The 15362-nt window shown below is 36.0% G+C and overlaps 1 protein-coding gene across 3 annotated transcripts in view; it reads right to left on the reverse strand.

Annotated features, from left to right (window-relative positions):
* Positions 1–15362, reverse strand: part of DMD (dystrophin) — a 2119021-nt gene that overhangs the window by 838991 nt on the left and 1264668 nt on the right. For all 3 annotated transcript variants that reach the window (XM_045089435.1, XM_045089434.1, XM_045089436.1), the window contains exon 45: positions 4184–4359. In XM_045089435.1, the coding sequence (XP_044945370.1) occupies positions 4184–4359 (176 nt within the window). The remainder of the gene's footprint in view (positions 1–4183; positions 4360–15362) is intronic.

Consider the following 15362-nt stretch of genomic DNA (forward strand, 5'->3'; position numbering starts at 1 on the left):
AAACAGTTTTGCGGATTTTTTTTTTTTTTGCTTAAATTGTGTACTTTCTTTTGTATGTGTACATGGACTAGGAAACATGAAATATGTCCAACAGCTGCATTTAAAGCCCATTGCAAACTGAGAATACTGATGTCAACTTGAATAGTCACCTTATTTTTCACCTGTGCAATAAATAACTTCTATTTCCTGCCGACTTCTCCTTGGGTGGCAGTAAAGGCATGCCATTGATTAATAACAGTTTCATGATTATAGCTCTCCCACAATTGTTAACATATTCTCTCTCTCTCTCTCTCTATATATATATATATATATACACACACACACATATATATTTTCTCTCTCTCTCTTTATATATATATATGTATATATATATTTTACTTTTATTTGCTACTGGATGCCTGGAAATAGCTATTAGTGTATTGGTAGAAAAGGCACTTCTATTTTATTACTATTTTACATTTCATAAAACTTAAATGATACAAAAATTCTGAGGAAGTATGCCACAAAACTGATCTCAGTGGAAATTTAAATATGCTAACATTTATTTTTAAAATGTAGCGTGAAGTAGACAACTTTAAAAGCTGAGTTAAAAAAAAAAACTCTCAAGGAAGCTGATCTTGACTTTTTAAAACACAAAAGTGCAATATTTAATGTAGGTCAAAATGTTTAAATGGGAGAAATATTTCTAACCAATTACAGCCAAATCCCTAGCTGTAATTAACCTACAATTTGCATAATATTTCACCACAGTGTCAGCATACACCACTTTCTTGTAAACTTAGACAGATCTAAAGTTTTAGAGCTTATTCGGTGAAACAGGCATAATGCTCTATCTTTCTAAGTTCTTTAGGGTAAATACCCAATAGTGCAATTGCTGGGTCATAGGGCAGTTCTATTTTCAACATTTTGAGGAACCTCCATGCTGTTTTCCAGAGTGGCTGCACCAGCTTGCATTCCCACCAACAGTGTAGGAGGGTTCCCCTTTCTCCGCATCCTCGCCAGCATCTGTCATTTCCTGACTTGTTGATTTTAGCCATTCTGACTGGTGTGAGGTGATATCTCATTGTGGTTTTGATTTGTATTTCCCTGATGCCGAGTGATATGGAGCACTTTTTCATGTGTCTGTTCGCCATCTGGATGTCTTCTTTGCAGAAATGTCTGTTCATGTCCTCTGCCCATTTCTTGATTGGATTATTTATTCTTTGGGTGTTGAGTTTGCTAAGTTCTTTATAGATTCTGGACACTAGTCCTTTATCTGATATGTCGTTTGCAAATATCTTCTCCCATTCTGTCAGTTGTCTTTTGATTTTGTTAACTGTTTCCTTTGCTGTGCAAAAGCTTTTGATCTTGATGAAATCCCAGTAGTTTAGTTCATTTTTTCCCTTGCTTCCCTTGCCTTTTGCGTTGTTCCTAGGAAGATGTTGCTGCAGCAGAGGTCGAAGAGGTTGCTGCCCCGTGTTCTCCTCAAGGATTTTGATGGATTCCTTTCGTACATTGAGGTCCTTCATCCATTTTGAGTCTATTTTTGTGTGTGGTGTAAGGGAATGGTCCAATTTCATTTTTCTGCATGTGGCTATCCAATTTTCCCAGCAACATTTATTGAAAAGGCTGTCTTTTTTCCATTGGACATTCTTTCCTGCTTTGTCGAAGATTAGTTGACCATAGAGTTGAGGGTCTATTTCTGGGCTCTCTATTCTGTTCCATTGATCTATGTGTCTGTTTTTGTGCCAGTACCATGCTGTCTTGATGATGACAGCTTTGTAATAGAGCCTGAAGTCCGGAATTGTGATGCCACCAACGTTGGCTTTCTTTTTCAATATCCCTTTGGCTATTCGAGGTCTTTTCTGGTTCCATATAAATTTTAGCATTATTTGTTCCATTTCTTTGAAAAAGATGGATGGTACTTTGATAGGAATTGCATTAAATGTGTAGATTGCTTTAGGTAGCACAGACATTTTCACAATATTTATTCTTCCAATCCAGGAGCATGGAACATTTTTCCATTTCTTTGTGTCTTCCTCAATTTCTTTCATGAGTACTTTATAGTTTTCTGAGTATAGATTCTGTGTCTCTTTGGTTAGGTTTATTCCTAGGTATCTTATGGTTTTGGATGCAATTGTAAATGGGATTGACTCCTTAATATCTCTTTCTTCTAAGTTCTGATTTTCATTTAGAAGTCAGTACCAGATCACTTTTTCACCTGAATTTTTGAAAACTTGTTATCAGAGAAAATATTGAAGTGTTGTATTTAAATATTATATGAGCATGCCTGGGTGGCTCAGTTGGTTAAGCGTCTGCCTTTGGATCAGGTCACGATCCCATGGTCCTGGGACTGAGTCCCTCATCAGGCTCCCTGCTCAGCAGAGAGCCTGCTTCTCCCTCTCCTTCTGCCCCTGCCTGCCACTCTGCCTACTTGTGTTTTCTGTATCTTTAGGTCAAATAAATTTTAAAAAATCTTAAAAAAATAAACATTATATGACAATGATATTTAAAAATGAGAAATAGTACTTTATATGTAATAAAGAAAAAAATAATCTTCCAACCCATTTAATCTACTTTATGAATTCAAGTTATTAATTTTTAGAGCACACTATGCATTTTTCCTTACTTTGTCCATTTGTTAACATTTTAGACTGTATTGACTTTAGTTCAGAAGTGATATTATACAGGTTTAAACCTGCTCATAGTATAAACATATTAGTTATTTAAGTAATGATACAGTTCTGTATTTAATAGAGAGATTTCAATGTGGGAAAAATTGTGTAATTTTCCCAAGGAAGCAGTTTCACCCCAAAGTTTAGATCTTTATTTTCTGTTATCTGTATAAAAATTACAATTCTTTTCTTTTTTTTAAATTTTATATTTTTTATAAACATATATTTTTATCCCCAGGGGGTACAAGTCTGTGAATTGCCAGGTGTATACACTTCACAGCACTCACCAAAGCACATACCCTCCCCAATGTCCATAATCCCACCCCCTTCTCCCAACCTCCCTCCCCCCAGCAACCCTCAATTTGTTTTGTGAGATTAAGAGTCACTTATGGTTTGTCTCCCTCCCAATCCCATCTTGTTTCATTGTAAAAATTACAATTATTTTCTAAGCCAAGATTCAAACTAAAAATGTTTTTAGATGATGCTATTATTTTAAAACTCTATCAAGATATGTATGTATGTGTATAGGTCAAATAAGCATCCTTTTTGTAGAGGAATATGAATTCTATCTACTTTTTGAATAATGCAACAGGAGCAAAGGCGCCAAGAGGAGGTGGGCAAAGACAATGGACCTAATTCTGAAACCTTTCTAATACATCCTCACCAAAGACGTTCATCAATGAGTTGCCCTAGCTTTCTGAATATTAAAATCCACCTATTATGTAGATGATAGGTAGGAAGCAAGAGCTTGGCAATAGAAGGGAGTTTTCATTGTTCAAAACAATAGTCTCATTTGGTAAATAAAGGCCAAGTTCTCCCTTATGGAACAGGAAACATTAGCATCAACAACTGGAAGCATAATACAAAATCCCATTTATAAAAATATCTTTTGCCTTCCAAGTGTGGCAGCATACATTTGGCATTCTGGGCTTTCAGTACCTTCCAAAGGAAAGTTAAAAGATGACTGAATTCAACAATAACCTTTCCGAGGTTTTGTTTTCCCCTTTATTTATTTTTTATCTTTTAAAATCCCCCCCCCTTTAGAATCGACAGCCCACGTCCCTCTTCAAGCATGTACTGACAAATGTAGTAGGACTAAAAAGTGAATATGACCCTCCTGGTTTGAGCATCAATGTCACACTTACAGCAGTTGAAAATTCTAGCCGAATAGCAGTCTTTCCTGTAAAATAGTCACTTATAATTTCTTTTTTGTCATCTTTTTTCAAATAAATGAGCCTCAGTTTGTTAAAACCAAAATATATCAAAGATATTCCTGTTTGAACAATCGCTTGGTATTTAAAACTTGAAAGTTTAAAAGAGCAAAGTGCTGTCTATTTCACTAGCAGCAGCTATATATTTTAGTACACAGGAAACAAAACAAATTCATTATTGCTACTGATTAACAGTTGAGGGTTCCTTCCCCCTAGTGCCTTTCACCCTGGTTCCAATCTTTCAGAGTCTTTTTGAGAGGACAGCTAAAATAACTTCACTAAAATTTTAGGATTCCTATTTTTATCTGTCTTACCTACCTCTTTTTTCTTTCTGCCAGCTGTTTGCAGACCTCCTGCCACCGCAGATTCAGGCTTCCTAGTTTTTCCTGTAGAATGCTGGCATCTGGTTTTGAGGACTGTTGAATTATTTCTTCCCCAGTCGCATTCAATACCCTGACAACAGTTTGCCGCTGTCCGATGCCATCCTGGAGTTCCTGTAAGATACCAAAAAGGCACAACAAAAATGAAGCCCTACGTCCTTTTATTTGAGAAAAGATTTAACAATGTGCTACCACATGTGGTTCTACCAGGAGAGAAAGAAATAAAAAAAGCACCTTGTGAAAGTTTCTCTATGAAACTGACATGCCTATATCCAAAGGCTACAAGACAGAAAGACACCTTTTATGTGTCAGTGAAAAAGCACCTTCTCAGTTCAGCTCTGGTCTTTCTATTTGTAAAGCTTGTCAGCTAGACGATGTTATAATGTCCTACAAATCAATTAGTTGGAAACCTTTTCAAGAGCAAATTCGATTTCTTGTCCCCACAAGGATGTTCCATGTTTAATAGTCTATGAAGTGTTGTAAAATTTCAACATGAAAAAAGTATTTGGATTTCTTAATGAGTGTTGATAGGAGAGGTGAAAAAGAACAAACATAGGTTAGTCACAGTATTAAAACAAAACAAAAAAAAACCTCGAGATATTTAGACAAAAATTCATTGCTGTATTAGAAGGAAATTTATTTCAAATTCTGTTTCCGTCAAGGTATTTTGCATTATAAAACAACATAAAACAATTAATTGCTTTCAGGCGCAGCCTATCAAAAAATCCCTGAGGTACAGTGATAAGTTTAAAAATAATCTATAGCCACCAGAACATTTTTATTAGTCATTGATGGTGTCAAGATTAAATATCTTCCACTTTCTATCCTGAATGAAATTTTAAGAATATCAGAAAATGAGTGTTACTAAAAAAGAGATTATTACAACCAAATATAAATAAAAAGAAAAATGCTTTTTTACCATTACATAAAAATGGCATTGTACTTTTTTTTTTTTTTAAAGATCATCCAGAGTGTTTGAGGCAATTAAAATAATCCAGTACTTAATCTGGAGTTTAGAAAATGAAACAATCTGAGAACTTGAGATCCCTACCATGTTTAAATCAAAAGGACTCCCAAATCCCTATGTACTGATAGGATAAAGTCACTACAAAGAACGCTCTCCTGATAGATGTGATTCTCATGATCAAATATTCTTATATTTCCCGGTCTTTTGAGCCAATACCATACACACAGTAAATGCCAGTCCATACTTGCCAAATAAATGAAAGGATGTATGCCTTCTGACACTGGGTCAAATCTCTCTAAGACTCTTATTCCACATAAAGAAAATTTTTTTTTACTACTTTTGTGTAACATTACTTTGAATACTAGAATTTCTGGTAGTATAACTAGCAGTTATAAGACTCAGTCAATCAGCAAAAATGGTAACAAGGCCATTATTCCAGGGACAGAGGGCCTCAAATGAACATAAAACTATGCATTATTGAACTGGTCATAAGCCTTCCTCACCATACTCTCTTACATGTACATGAGATATTTTCTAGTAAACATGTGATATTTCCTCACAACTAGTTGATTTTGCACCATTACTTGAATCTCACTCTTTATCATCCATTCACACCAGGGTGGTGTGTGACACTCTGTACTAATGGAACATTCATTCATATCAAACGTGTCTATATTCCTATCATACTGTATGTTCACTGAGGTCAGAGATTGTGTCCCATTCATGATTGTGGCCTTAACGCTTAGTCCAGTATCTGGCTCATGGGAGGTTTCAGGAACTATCTATTGAGGGAAGACACGCATGTCTAACTAAAGGAAGTGGGGGAGGAAGGGAGACATTCAATTTCCTCATTGTCATAGTATCATTAGTATTAATACTTCTCATTGGGCCTCTTAGAGATTCAAAGAAATAAGTTCCATTTTCCAGGTTTCAGGCAGTATATAATCAAGCTGAAGAAGTGTGACACAGCTGTGAAGGATAATTTGTTGTACTCCATATAAGAGAGAAAGCAAGATCAATGATGCGCCAGAAAGAGGGATGATTTCAGTGGAAGGATGAAGAGGAGATGCCTCTGGGGGGATGTGAAATATGAAGAATGGGTACACCTGAGAAATGTGGAAGGTTGAGGGGGTGGCAAGCGAATGGCAGAAGGCAAGGCCTAAGGTGTGCCATTTCCATGATGTGATGAAGAGTATGTATTTGGGCTCCATGTCACTGTGGGAGTAGGAGTGCAGGGAGAGGGGTAGCCCTGGGTGGATCTTGGGCCTCATCAGAGAGGACTTGTCTTTTCATTAAAGAGCTTGCAATACTCTGGGTTGCAAAAGAAAGTAACTTTTGTTGTAAATATAGGACTACCAGAGCTAGGATAATCCTGAGGCAGAGTTCAGGCTAATGTTAAGACAGAGACACAGGGAAAACACTAGAACAGGATTCCAGGAGACTGGTATTGGAGTAAGACTAGACTTTTGATAACGCACCTAGAAAGGAAAAAATAAACCCAATACAATGTTAGGGGAGAATCTACAGGGTTTGCAAACTAGCAGGATCATGCAATTATGCATGACTACTGGAATGGGAAAATCCTTGCTGAAAAGATTAAGGAAAGTGAAAGGGAAAGCTTAAGCCTCCAATTTGTCCTTCAGTGGTGTCCAATATCCACACTTATTAGTAATATTTTATTATTACACTTAGCTTCCTGCTGAGTAAGAAGCATGATATGAGGCTCAATCTCAGTACCCTATGATCATGACCTGAGCCAAAGGCAGATGCTTAACAACTGAGCCACCCAGGTGCTCCACATCTCAAATTGGAAGGGGAGGTGAACCATGAGAGACTATGGACTCTGAAAAACAATCTGAGGGGTTTTAAGTGGTGGGGGGTGGGAGTTTGGGGGAACCAGGTGGCAGGTATTAGAGAGGGCATGGATTGCATGGAGCACTGGGTGTGGTGCAAAAACAATGAATACTGTTATGCTGAAAATAAATAAAAAATTTTTAAAAAAAGGAAACATAAAAAGAAAAAAAATCTAAAGTGCACAAGAATCTCCTAGAGAACTTGCCAGACTGCTGATTCTGGTTCAGTGGTTCTACGGAGGGTCCAAATTCCTCTACTTCTAACAAGCTTCATGGGGACACGGATACTATTGGTCTAGGAATGTTGCCACACTGAGCAGTCAGATGACAGAATCTTTGTTAAGTAATCAAAGAATTCTTGTTGGTGTTTTATAATGCTATCAACTAAAGCTGCTTCAGAATTTTTATATCTGCTCCTTTACTTTGTATTTCTGATCTTGGCCCTTTTACTTCATGGCTGATGGCTATAGTAACTTTTACAACCCAATTGTAGAATCAACAAGGGTTTTATTATTTCTACTTCCAGGTAAAAGACAGAATTGAACAGCTAAGAATAAAGCAATAATTTAAAATTGTTAGATCTACATCTCATTTATATAGAGTCCCAAACCAGGGCCTTCAGGTTTTTTAATTTTGTGAAAGAAGAGCTCATTAAATAGTCTATTGCTTTTGTGTGAGAAGATTGTGTAATCAGGAGAGGTATTTACAGTGTATGATCTATTCGAGGAGAGCTTTCAGTAATAAAGCATAAGACAGTGAAATAATGGATCAAAACAGGAAGTAAAAAATTTGTAGTGGTGTTTTATGTTAGCCTCTGAGCCTGAAGAAGATAAAATTTGATGTAACAAATTAAATGTAAAACCTCAATCAACTTTATTCACTCAGGGAAAAACAAATTAATTTTAATTCCATAGCTTCTAAATATTTTAAGCACTAAGTTATTCACTACCAGTGAAATTTTCAAGCTTTGATATCATACTAATGTTCTGTTGTCACAGGCATCCTTAATCTATTTCTCTGGCAATTAACATCTAGTTTTAGTTTTTGACAGAAAGAGAATCATAATTAAATCTATTGGATTATTCATCACAGTTAGGAAGCTTATTGTGTTTTGATTCTGATATGAAGCATCATTCTTAATAAGGATTCCATATCAGACTTCCCTAGGGAGCTTTTTCAAAATCTAAAAGCCCAGAATTTCACCGTTGCTGACTGCATCAGAATCTCTGGAGGTAAGGGGACAAAGGAATATAAAATAGATTCACTATTAAAGAAAAAGTAGGCAAGAGACTCTGGAAGGGGCAAGTGAGCAGGAGAGATATGTTTTATAGTTACTGCATTATCTCAACTTTTTGTATGCTTTTTAAATTGAGAAATGTTCCTAAATTATGGAAAATGACACATACATTTAAGTCCCTCAAGTCTGGTCAAATTGAGGGGAAAGTAAGAGAAATTATTGGCAAGCAAGGAACTGCTACATTTCTCAGAGGAGAGACTATGAGGCAAAAGCAGCCAGTTTGTTCTATACAAAAACATTACATACATTTTATAAAAGCGTATTTGCTATACTTTTCAAAACTGTATGAAAGCAAAGCAGAATAAATGGAACATAAAATGTGACCAATAAAGAAAAAGAATAAGCTAAGAAGCAGTTATGTGAAATTGTACAATGACAAATTGGGTAATCTAAGTAGGAGTTAAAGAATTGGCTAAATACCACAAACTAGGCAGAAAAGGAAGACGGAGATTGGGAGACAAAATCAAGACTGAGGAAAACTTAATAGGAAAAAAAAAAAAAACGTTCTTTGAACAAGTAGATATACTTCCATCAAGAATACAATCCTGTGATTTAATTGTAATTTTGTTAAAGATTTCCTTGGAGACAGATTAATCACGGACTCCATTCACTCATTGGTCACGTGAAAATATGTAAACATATGAACATTATGGACACTGGTGAAACTGCTGGAGAAACCTCTACTGTGATATTATAAAAATATGATGTGTTATGTTTTACTGCTCTACTCTTTCTGTCCTGCTTACGATCATTCCCACTGTTTTCTCTTAGTGGCTAGAATTCAAGCAAGAGTCTCAAAAATAGTTTCTGGTTTTTTTCTCAAAGATAAATTAAATGAGCCTATTTCTCATGTTGATTCTCAGCAGTTACACTGTCTTTAGAGTTTTCGATATGCCTCAAAAAGTAGTCATATTTTATCATATGATGAATATGTATAAGGAAGCAATGTAAATGGACAAAATAGACAAGCATACAACAGGCTCAGCGACAAGACACTTTCAACCTAGCCCATTCATTGACTGGCTGACTCCATCCTGGTGGAAGACATGGTGACCTGTGGATAGGATCTTATGATGACAGTGACAAGCACTGAAAGATGGCTGAAATTTGGGAAATGCAGGATTTAAAAGAGGGAGAGAAAGGCAAGAGTAGAAAAATGGTGGATCTAAAAAAGGACTGAGGGGCATCTGGGTGGCTCAGTGGGTTAAGTGTCTGCCTTTGGCTCAAATCATGATCCTGGGGTTCTGGGATTGAGCCCTCTATCAGGCTCCCTGCTTAGCAGGGAACCTGCTTCTCCTTCTGCCCCTTGCCCTAGTTCATGCTCTCTTTCCCAAATAAATAAATAAAATCTAAAAAGAAAAAGGTGAAAAAAAAAGGAGGGGAAATAAAGGAAACATGGCCTAGAGAAATGAAAAATTTTGAGTAAAGAATGAAAGTGGTAGGAGGCAAGAAGCAAGTCCAAGTTCAAGCACCCAGAATGAGGATATGGAGAATGATGGCTACCTATTAACCACAAGGTAAGTTCCAAACACTAGCCTACCAACGTAGGCCTAAAGGGCCTCTGCAGCCTCTTCTCCCCTCCGCATTTGCAGCCTGCTTGCCTGCTGCTCCCCACCTTCAACCTTAGCTCCAACTCCCTGTAAAACTAAATGTCCTTCTACTTACTTGATGGTCCTGCTAAGTTTTGCAGGTCGAAGTCACAACTCGCCTGCCACGCTCAGATTAAATATTCCCTCTTTTACTGGACCTTTAAGAGCCCAGGGAGAGCTAAGTGTCTCTCCATTGTGTAGATATTTCCATTTAGTATCATTCATTGGTAGCATTCATGTCTATATTAGACTTTACAGCTGAGGATTAAGTAATACTAAAATAATTTTTTCTTCTTTTGACCATAAAATATGAATCCAAATTTGAACTGTTTCCCAGGTTCAACTTTCATCTGAGGACCAAGGGGTCTTTTACCAGTAATTTGCAAAATACATCAAATCAAAGCAGAACAGTCTTTACAAAGGATCAACCTGAAATAAAATGCACCTTTTTTCCCCCTATTCTTTCTCCTGGTCTAATTTTATTTTCATCTCAGTAAACATTTACTGTGCTTCACGAATAATAATGCCCAAACCATATGTGTGTTGTTAGTTTGCTGCAGGACTTGGAGGCAGGAAAGGGGGTGGGAATCTTGTTAGATTTTATCTAATACCCTTTTTTCCTGGGTGGTATGGCAGCAGATATGCTTGTTGGTACACGTACACTTTCTTAACTGCTCCTCATAATGGTTGCTATAAAAGAATAATGAGAATTCCTTTTAGAACTAGAATTAGACTGTTCCTTTCCCAAGCAAACATCCTGCCAATGAACTAAAGGAAAATTATGTACAGTAGCGATTTATTTTAATGGGACATTTACCTAATATCAAATTACAATGAAATTTCCTTTGGATGTGTTTATCTCAGCCACATCAGTGATAAATGCAGTCATTATTATCACTGCTGTTAATGCGTATACCAAATGGATTCATCAAAGTGCTTTAAGTACTACATGCTTGAAAAGGTTATCTCAGGCTTTTTTTTCCTTTTCCATGAAACAATGCCCTGGGCAGAAAATCCCCAAAATATACATTCCTTAATTTCAAGAAGAAATTCCAAAAGAAGAAAAAAGTATATATGTTAAATCTCTGCCTTTGGGGCTCTGATACTGAAGAGTACAAGTTCAATCTGTCCTCAGACATGACTTGGCATTAGAACTTTAGTAAGTTTGGGTGGGCCAGGCATAAATTCTACTCTCTGAAGGAATCTGAATTAGTGGTCCTTGTTTAAAAAACAACAACAAACAAACAAACAAACAAAAATACCAAAAAAAACCCTGTTGTTATAAAGTACACAACTCTGTAAAGTTAATAGGTTTTAGTGAGTTAAAAACCAATGATAGGCCTCTCTAGGTTCCCAGATTCATTCAATTTTTCTTAGTTCTAAATCATTCTTTAGAACTTCAGGAGAACTAACTGGGAACATTTAAGAGTTGTTTTTCCACTCTATTTATAGGTTTGTTATGAAAACAAATGGACTTTTCTCTGATCAAAAGGAGGTTCTTTTCTATGACCATGCTTTTGTTTGTTTGTTTTTTGTTTAACTGAAATGAAATTAACATACAGTGCTATATATTAGGTTCAGGTGTATAATACAACAATTCAGCAATCGTATACATTACTCAACATTCATTTTGATTAAGTGTACTATTAATCCCCACTATCTATTGTACCCATTCCCCCCAACTCACCTCCCTTCCAAGTATCCATCCACAGATAAAGGGATATAGATGTAGTACATACATACAATGGAATATTAATCAGCCACAAAAAAGGAATGATCTATTGCCATTTACAACAACATGGGTAGATCTATTGGGTACTATGCTAATTTAAATAAGTCATACAGAGAAAGACAAATGCTATATGACTTCACTCATAGGTGGGGTTTAAGGAAATAACAAAGAAAGAAAGAAGACAACCCCCCCCCCACCAGACTCTTAAATACAGAGAACATGCTTGCTCTCTTAATAAGAGATTCTGGTAATAGAACATATAACTTCAGCAATAAATTTCTATTACAAATTATTAGGATGGTTGTAAAAGCATGTAAGATATATCGTCATGGAACATGTTGCATGCAACCAGAAAATGCTCACTCTAAGACAGACCACTTGAAAGGAGACATAGATCATTTCAAAATTTCTTCTTCTTTCTAGAGGTTTTACCAATTTGGAGCCACACAAATATTTATTCAAAATCCATTTGGTGGATATAAAAAGCATAATGAGTGTATGAAAAAAAGCAACATAACAACTGCTTTTTAAAAGCAAGATGATCTGTAAATGAAATTAAGACTGGAAATATTTGATTAAAAGTCAAATCTCATTGGCTTTGAAAAGTTGGAGTTTCCTATTGGTACTTGCCATGCTTACAAAGTATTTTCACTAAGCGAGACATTCATTGACTAAACAACTATTTACTGAATGCCTCCTATGGGCCAGGCACTCTGCCATGTGCTGGTTATTACTGCCTGCAGTAGAAGGAATGGGTTGGAGAAGCTCTGTAGTAAAAACAGGAAGACCAAGTAGGAGATGTTACTGTAGTTAAGGGAGTGGAAAAGGTAATGTGGACGGGGAAGTATTGGTAGAGATATAGAGAAGTGGCTGCAGACAGTTGATATTTGGGAGGTAAATAGGATGTGTACATCTACCTGTGTTTGGAAGATGGGAAAAGAAATATAAACCTCATGGTAATTAAGACTATACTGACTGAAGACAGTCTTCTTCATTCTTTATATTGCCAGGCACAGTGTTGGGCATTGCTTACCTTAACAATTGCTCAAGAAATATTTGTTAATAACTTGAGTGCTAGACTAGGTAAGATATTATAGTACTCTTGAATGGTTCAGAAGTAAAATTCTGAAATATATATAGAGCCTTGGTATGGAAAAGAGACATTAAAATATAATTGTGTTTTACCAAAGTCTTGTCTCTTAACACAAATAACAAGTTATCAAGGTAAGGTTTTGTTCTTCATGCTCTTGGGAATGGAAAGGCCAGAAATAAAATAAAGAGGGATAAAAACAGATCTCTGTGTCTAACATCAATTAATTGATTTTAAGTATTTAGCTCAGATTACAGACCCCCAAGACATCAACTAACAATCCACCTCTAAGCACATGTTGGGTATCACTAAGCCTTCTATGTCCCTCTCATCAAGTTATACAGGCATTAAAAACAAACTACAGGGTTTTTTTAGCCTCACTTTCTGAGGTTGGTTTTCTTATTTTCCAACTCATTATCTTTTATAGGGTAGTGCTCTTCATCTTCATGGAATTTGACTAGAAGGTGAGGTAACAAAACACATCTGTGTATCTTACTGACTGAGAATATCCTCTGGAAACCAGGCAAATCAGGCAAAGGAATGGGTTCTATTATTAACGTATTTGTACAATGTCAAAAATCTGTACCTTATTGCACTATACACAAACCAGAGCAACCTAATAATAAAAGAGCCAGAGGACTTAAGGATGTCTCCTGTTAAAAATTCCAGAATTATCCATGTGATTCCCTAAAACATCAGGGATAGTTGTAAAAAGAAGTGAAAACCAACTCTAGTCATTTTGACTTCTTTACAAAATATAACATGGCTGTTAAATGGGTAAATGAAGACACTCCAAACACTCCATGTCTCTTACAAATAAATTTTCAACCAGAAAATGTCCTGTCAAACCCTACTGCATATCCATTATGTTTACTTTAGAATATTTTCACAGTATCTATAAAATTAAAGGTCTTTATTTTGATTAAAAGATTTTGAATTTCTTCAGGGCAAGGACACTATCTTCATCTTTTGAGCTTCCACGAGGTTAAGCAGTAAAAGTCTAGTGACCAAATCAGTGAGCATAATATGTATGGTAAAAAGAATGATTAAGTCATATCTCTGTATTTTTAAATACCCAGTAGGCTTTAACCAACAAATTAGTGCTGATGACTCTGAAGGGTCTCTATAAAGCAGCTGCTCAAAGAACATTAAAATATTCAACACTCCGTATTTGTGGCCATGGAACAGTGTTCTTACAAAACCAAGGCACTGCTGCCCAAGCCACAATGATGCTTTGTACTAGAGTCTTCAGAGAAAATGAAAAGAAACCAAGTAGGACAATGTCTCTACCCTTCCCAGTTTCCAAGTTATACCAGTAACCTCAAAATTATATTACTTTCAACCAATAAGAAGGGCACTGTCTTCAACAGATATGATCTCTGTTCATGAATGATGAATACATGAAAAGAAGTTCACTTCTGTTAGTCATCAGAATGACACAAATGAAGACCATGACAAAATACCACTTTGTATCCCATAAAATGGCACAGTTGAAAAGAACCATTAAGATCAAATGTTGTTGAGAACAGAGAGCAAATGGAGCTCTCCATCATGACTGGTTAGGGTACATAATGACACAACCACTTTAGAAAACTGCTTTTGCAATATCTTACAAAGTTAAACACTTAACCTAGAAGTATTCCACTCCTAAAAGAAATGAAAACACTCACAAAAAGACTTCTCCCCCAAACAATCATAGCTTCTTTATTCCTACTATCTCCAAACTGAAAGTGGCTCAATTGTCCACCAACGGAAGAGACAGACAAATCATGGTGTGTATGTGTGTGTTTTAGGAGGGAAGAGAAGGAGGGAGGAACAGATGGAGAAGGAGAGAAAGCTTCTTAAGCAGGCTCCATGCCCAGCACAGAGCCATATGCTAGATCTCACAACCCTGAGATCATGATCTGAGTTGAAATCAAGAATCAGATGCTTAACCAAGTGAGCCACCCAGGTGCCCAAATCATGGTATATTTTTACAATGAAATATTAACCAGCAATAAGAAAGAATGAACTACTGATAAGTTCACTACATGGCTGAACCTCAAAAATATTTTGTTGATTAAAACACTACATATTGCATGATTCCATTTATATGAAATCAATAATAGACAAAAGTAAAGCATGGTGATAGAAATAAAAATAATAGGTGCCTATGAGGGTAGGCATTGACTACAAGATGGCATGAAGTGATGGGAATGTTTTTATTGAAGTACTGGTTTTATGAGTAGAAGAGACTGAAGTTAAATTAAACACATTATCTATTTGTTTCTCAGTTCTAGGGGCATCCTTCTATATTTCCTTACATACTTGCTACAGTCACACAGAGCAAGAGAGCATGGAAAATAAATTACAGAGCAAAATCTGACTACTACTCAAAATATCTTGACAGATTGAAATGAACTAAATTTAACAGGTTCAGATTTTTTGTAGGAATCAACTCTTCCGCCCCTCCCAAATAAATGTGTTTCATCTTATATAAATTTTATTTCTATTAAGAAATAAGCACATGCCACTTTCAAGTACTTTCCTCTGCTCAAACACCATTTTAGCCATGTTAACAATGAAAATGTACAAGTTTAAATTCTTTTG

Source organism: Mustela putorius, unplaced genomic scaffold (genome assembly GCF_011764305.1).
Source record: "Mustela putorius furo isolate JIRA1106 unplaced genomic scaffold, ASM1176430v1.1 tig00003836_pilon_pilon_pilon, whole genome shotgun sequence".
Classification (NCBI taxonomy): Eukaryota; Metazoa; Chordata; class Mammalia; order Carnivora; family Mustelidae; genus Mustela; species Mustela putorius.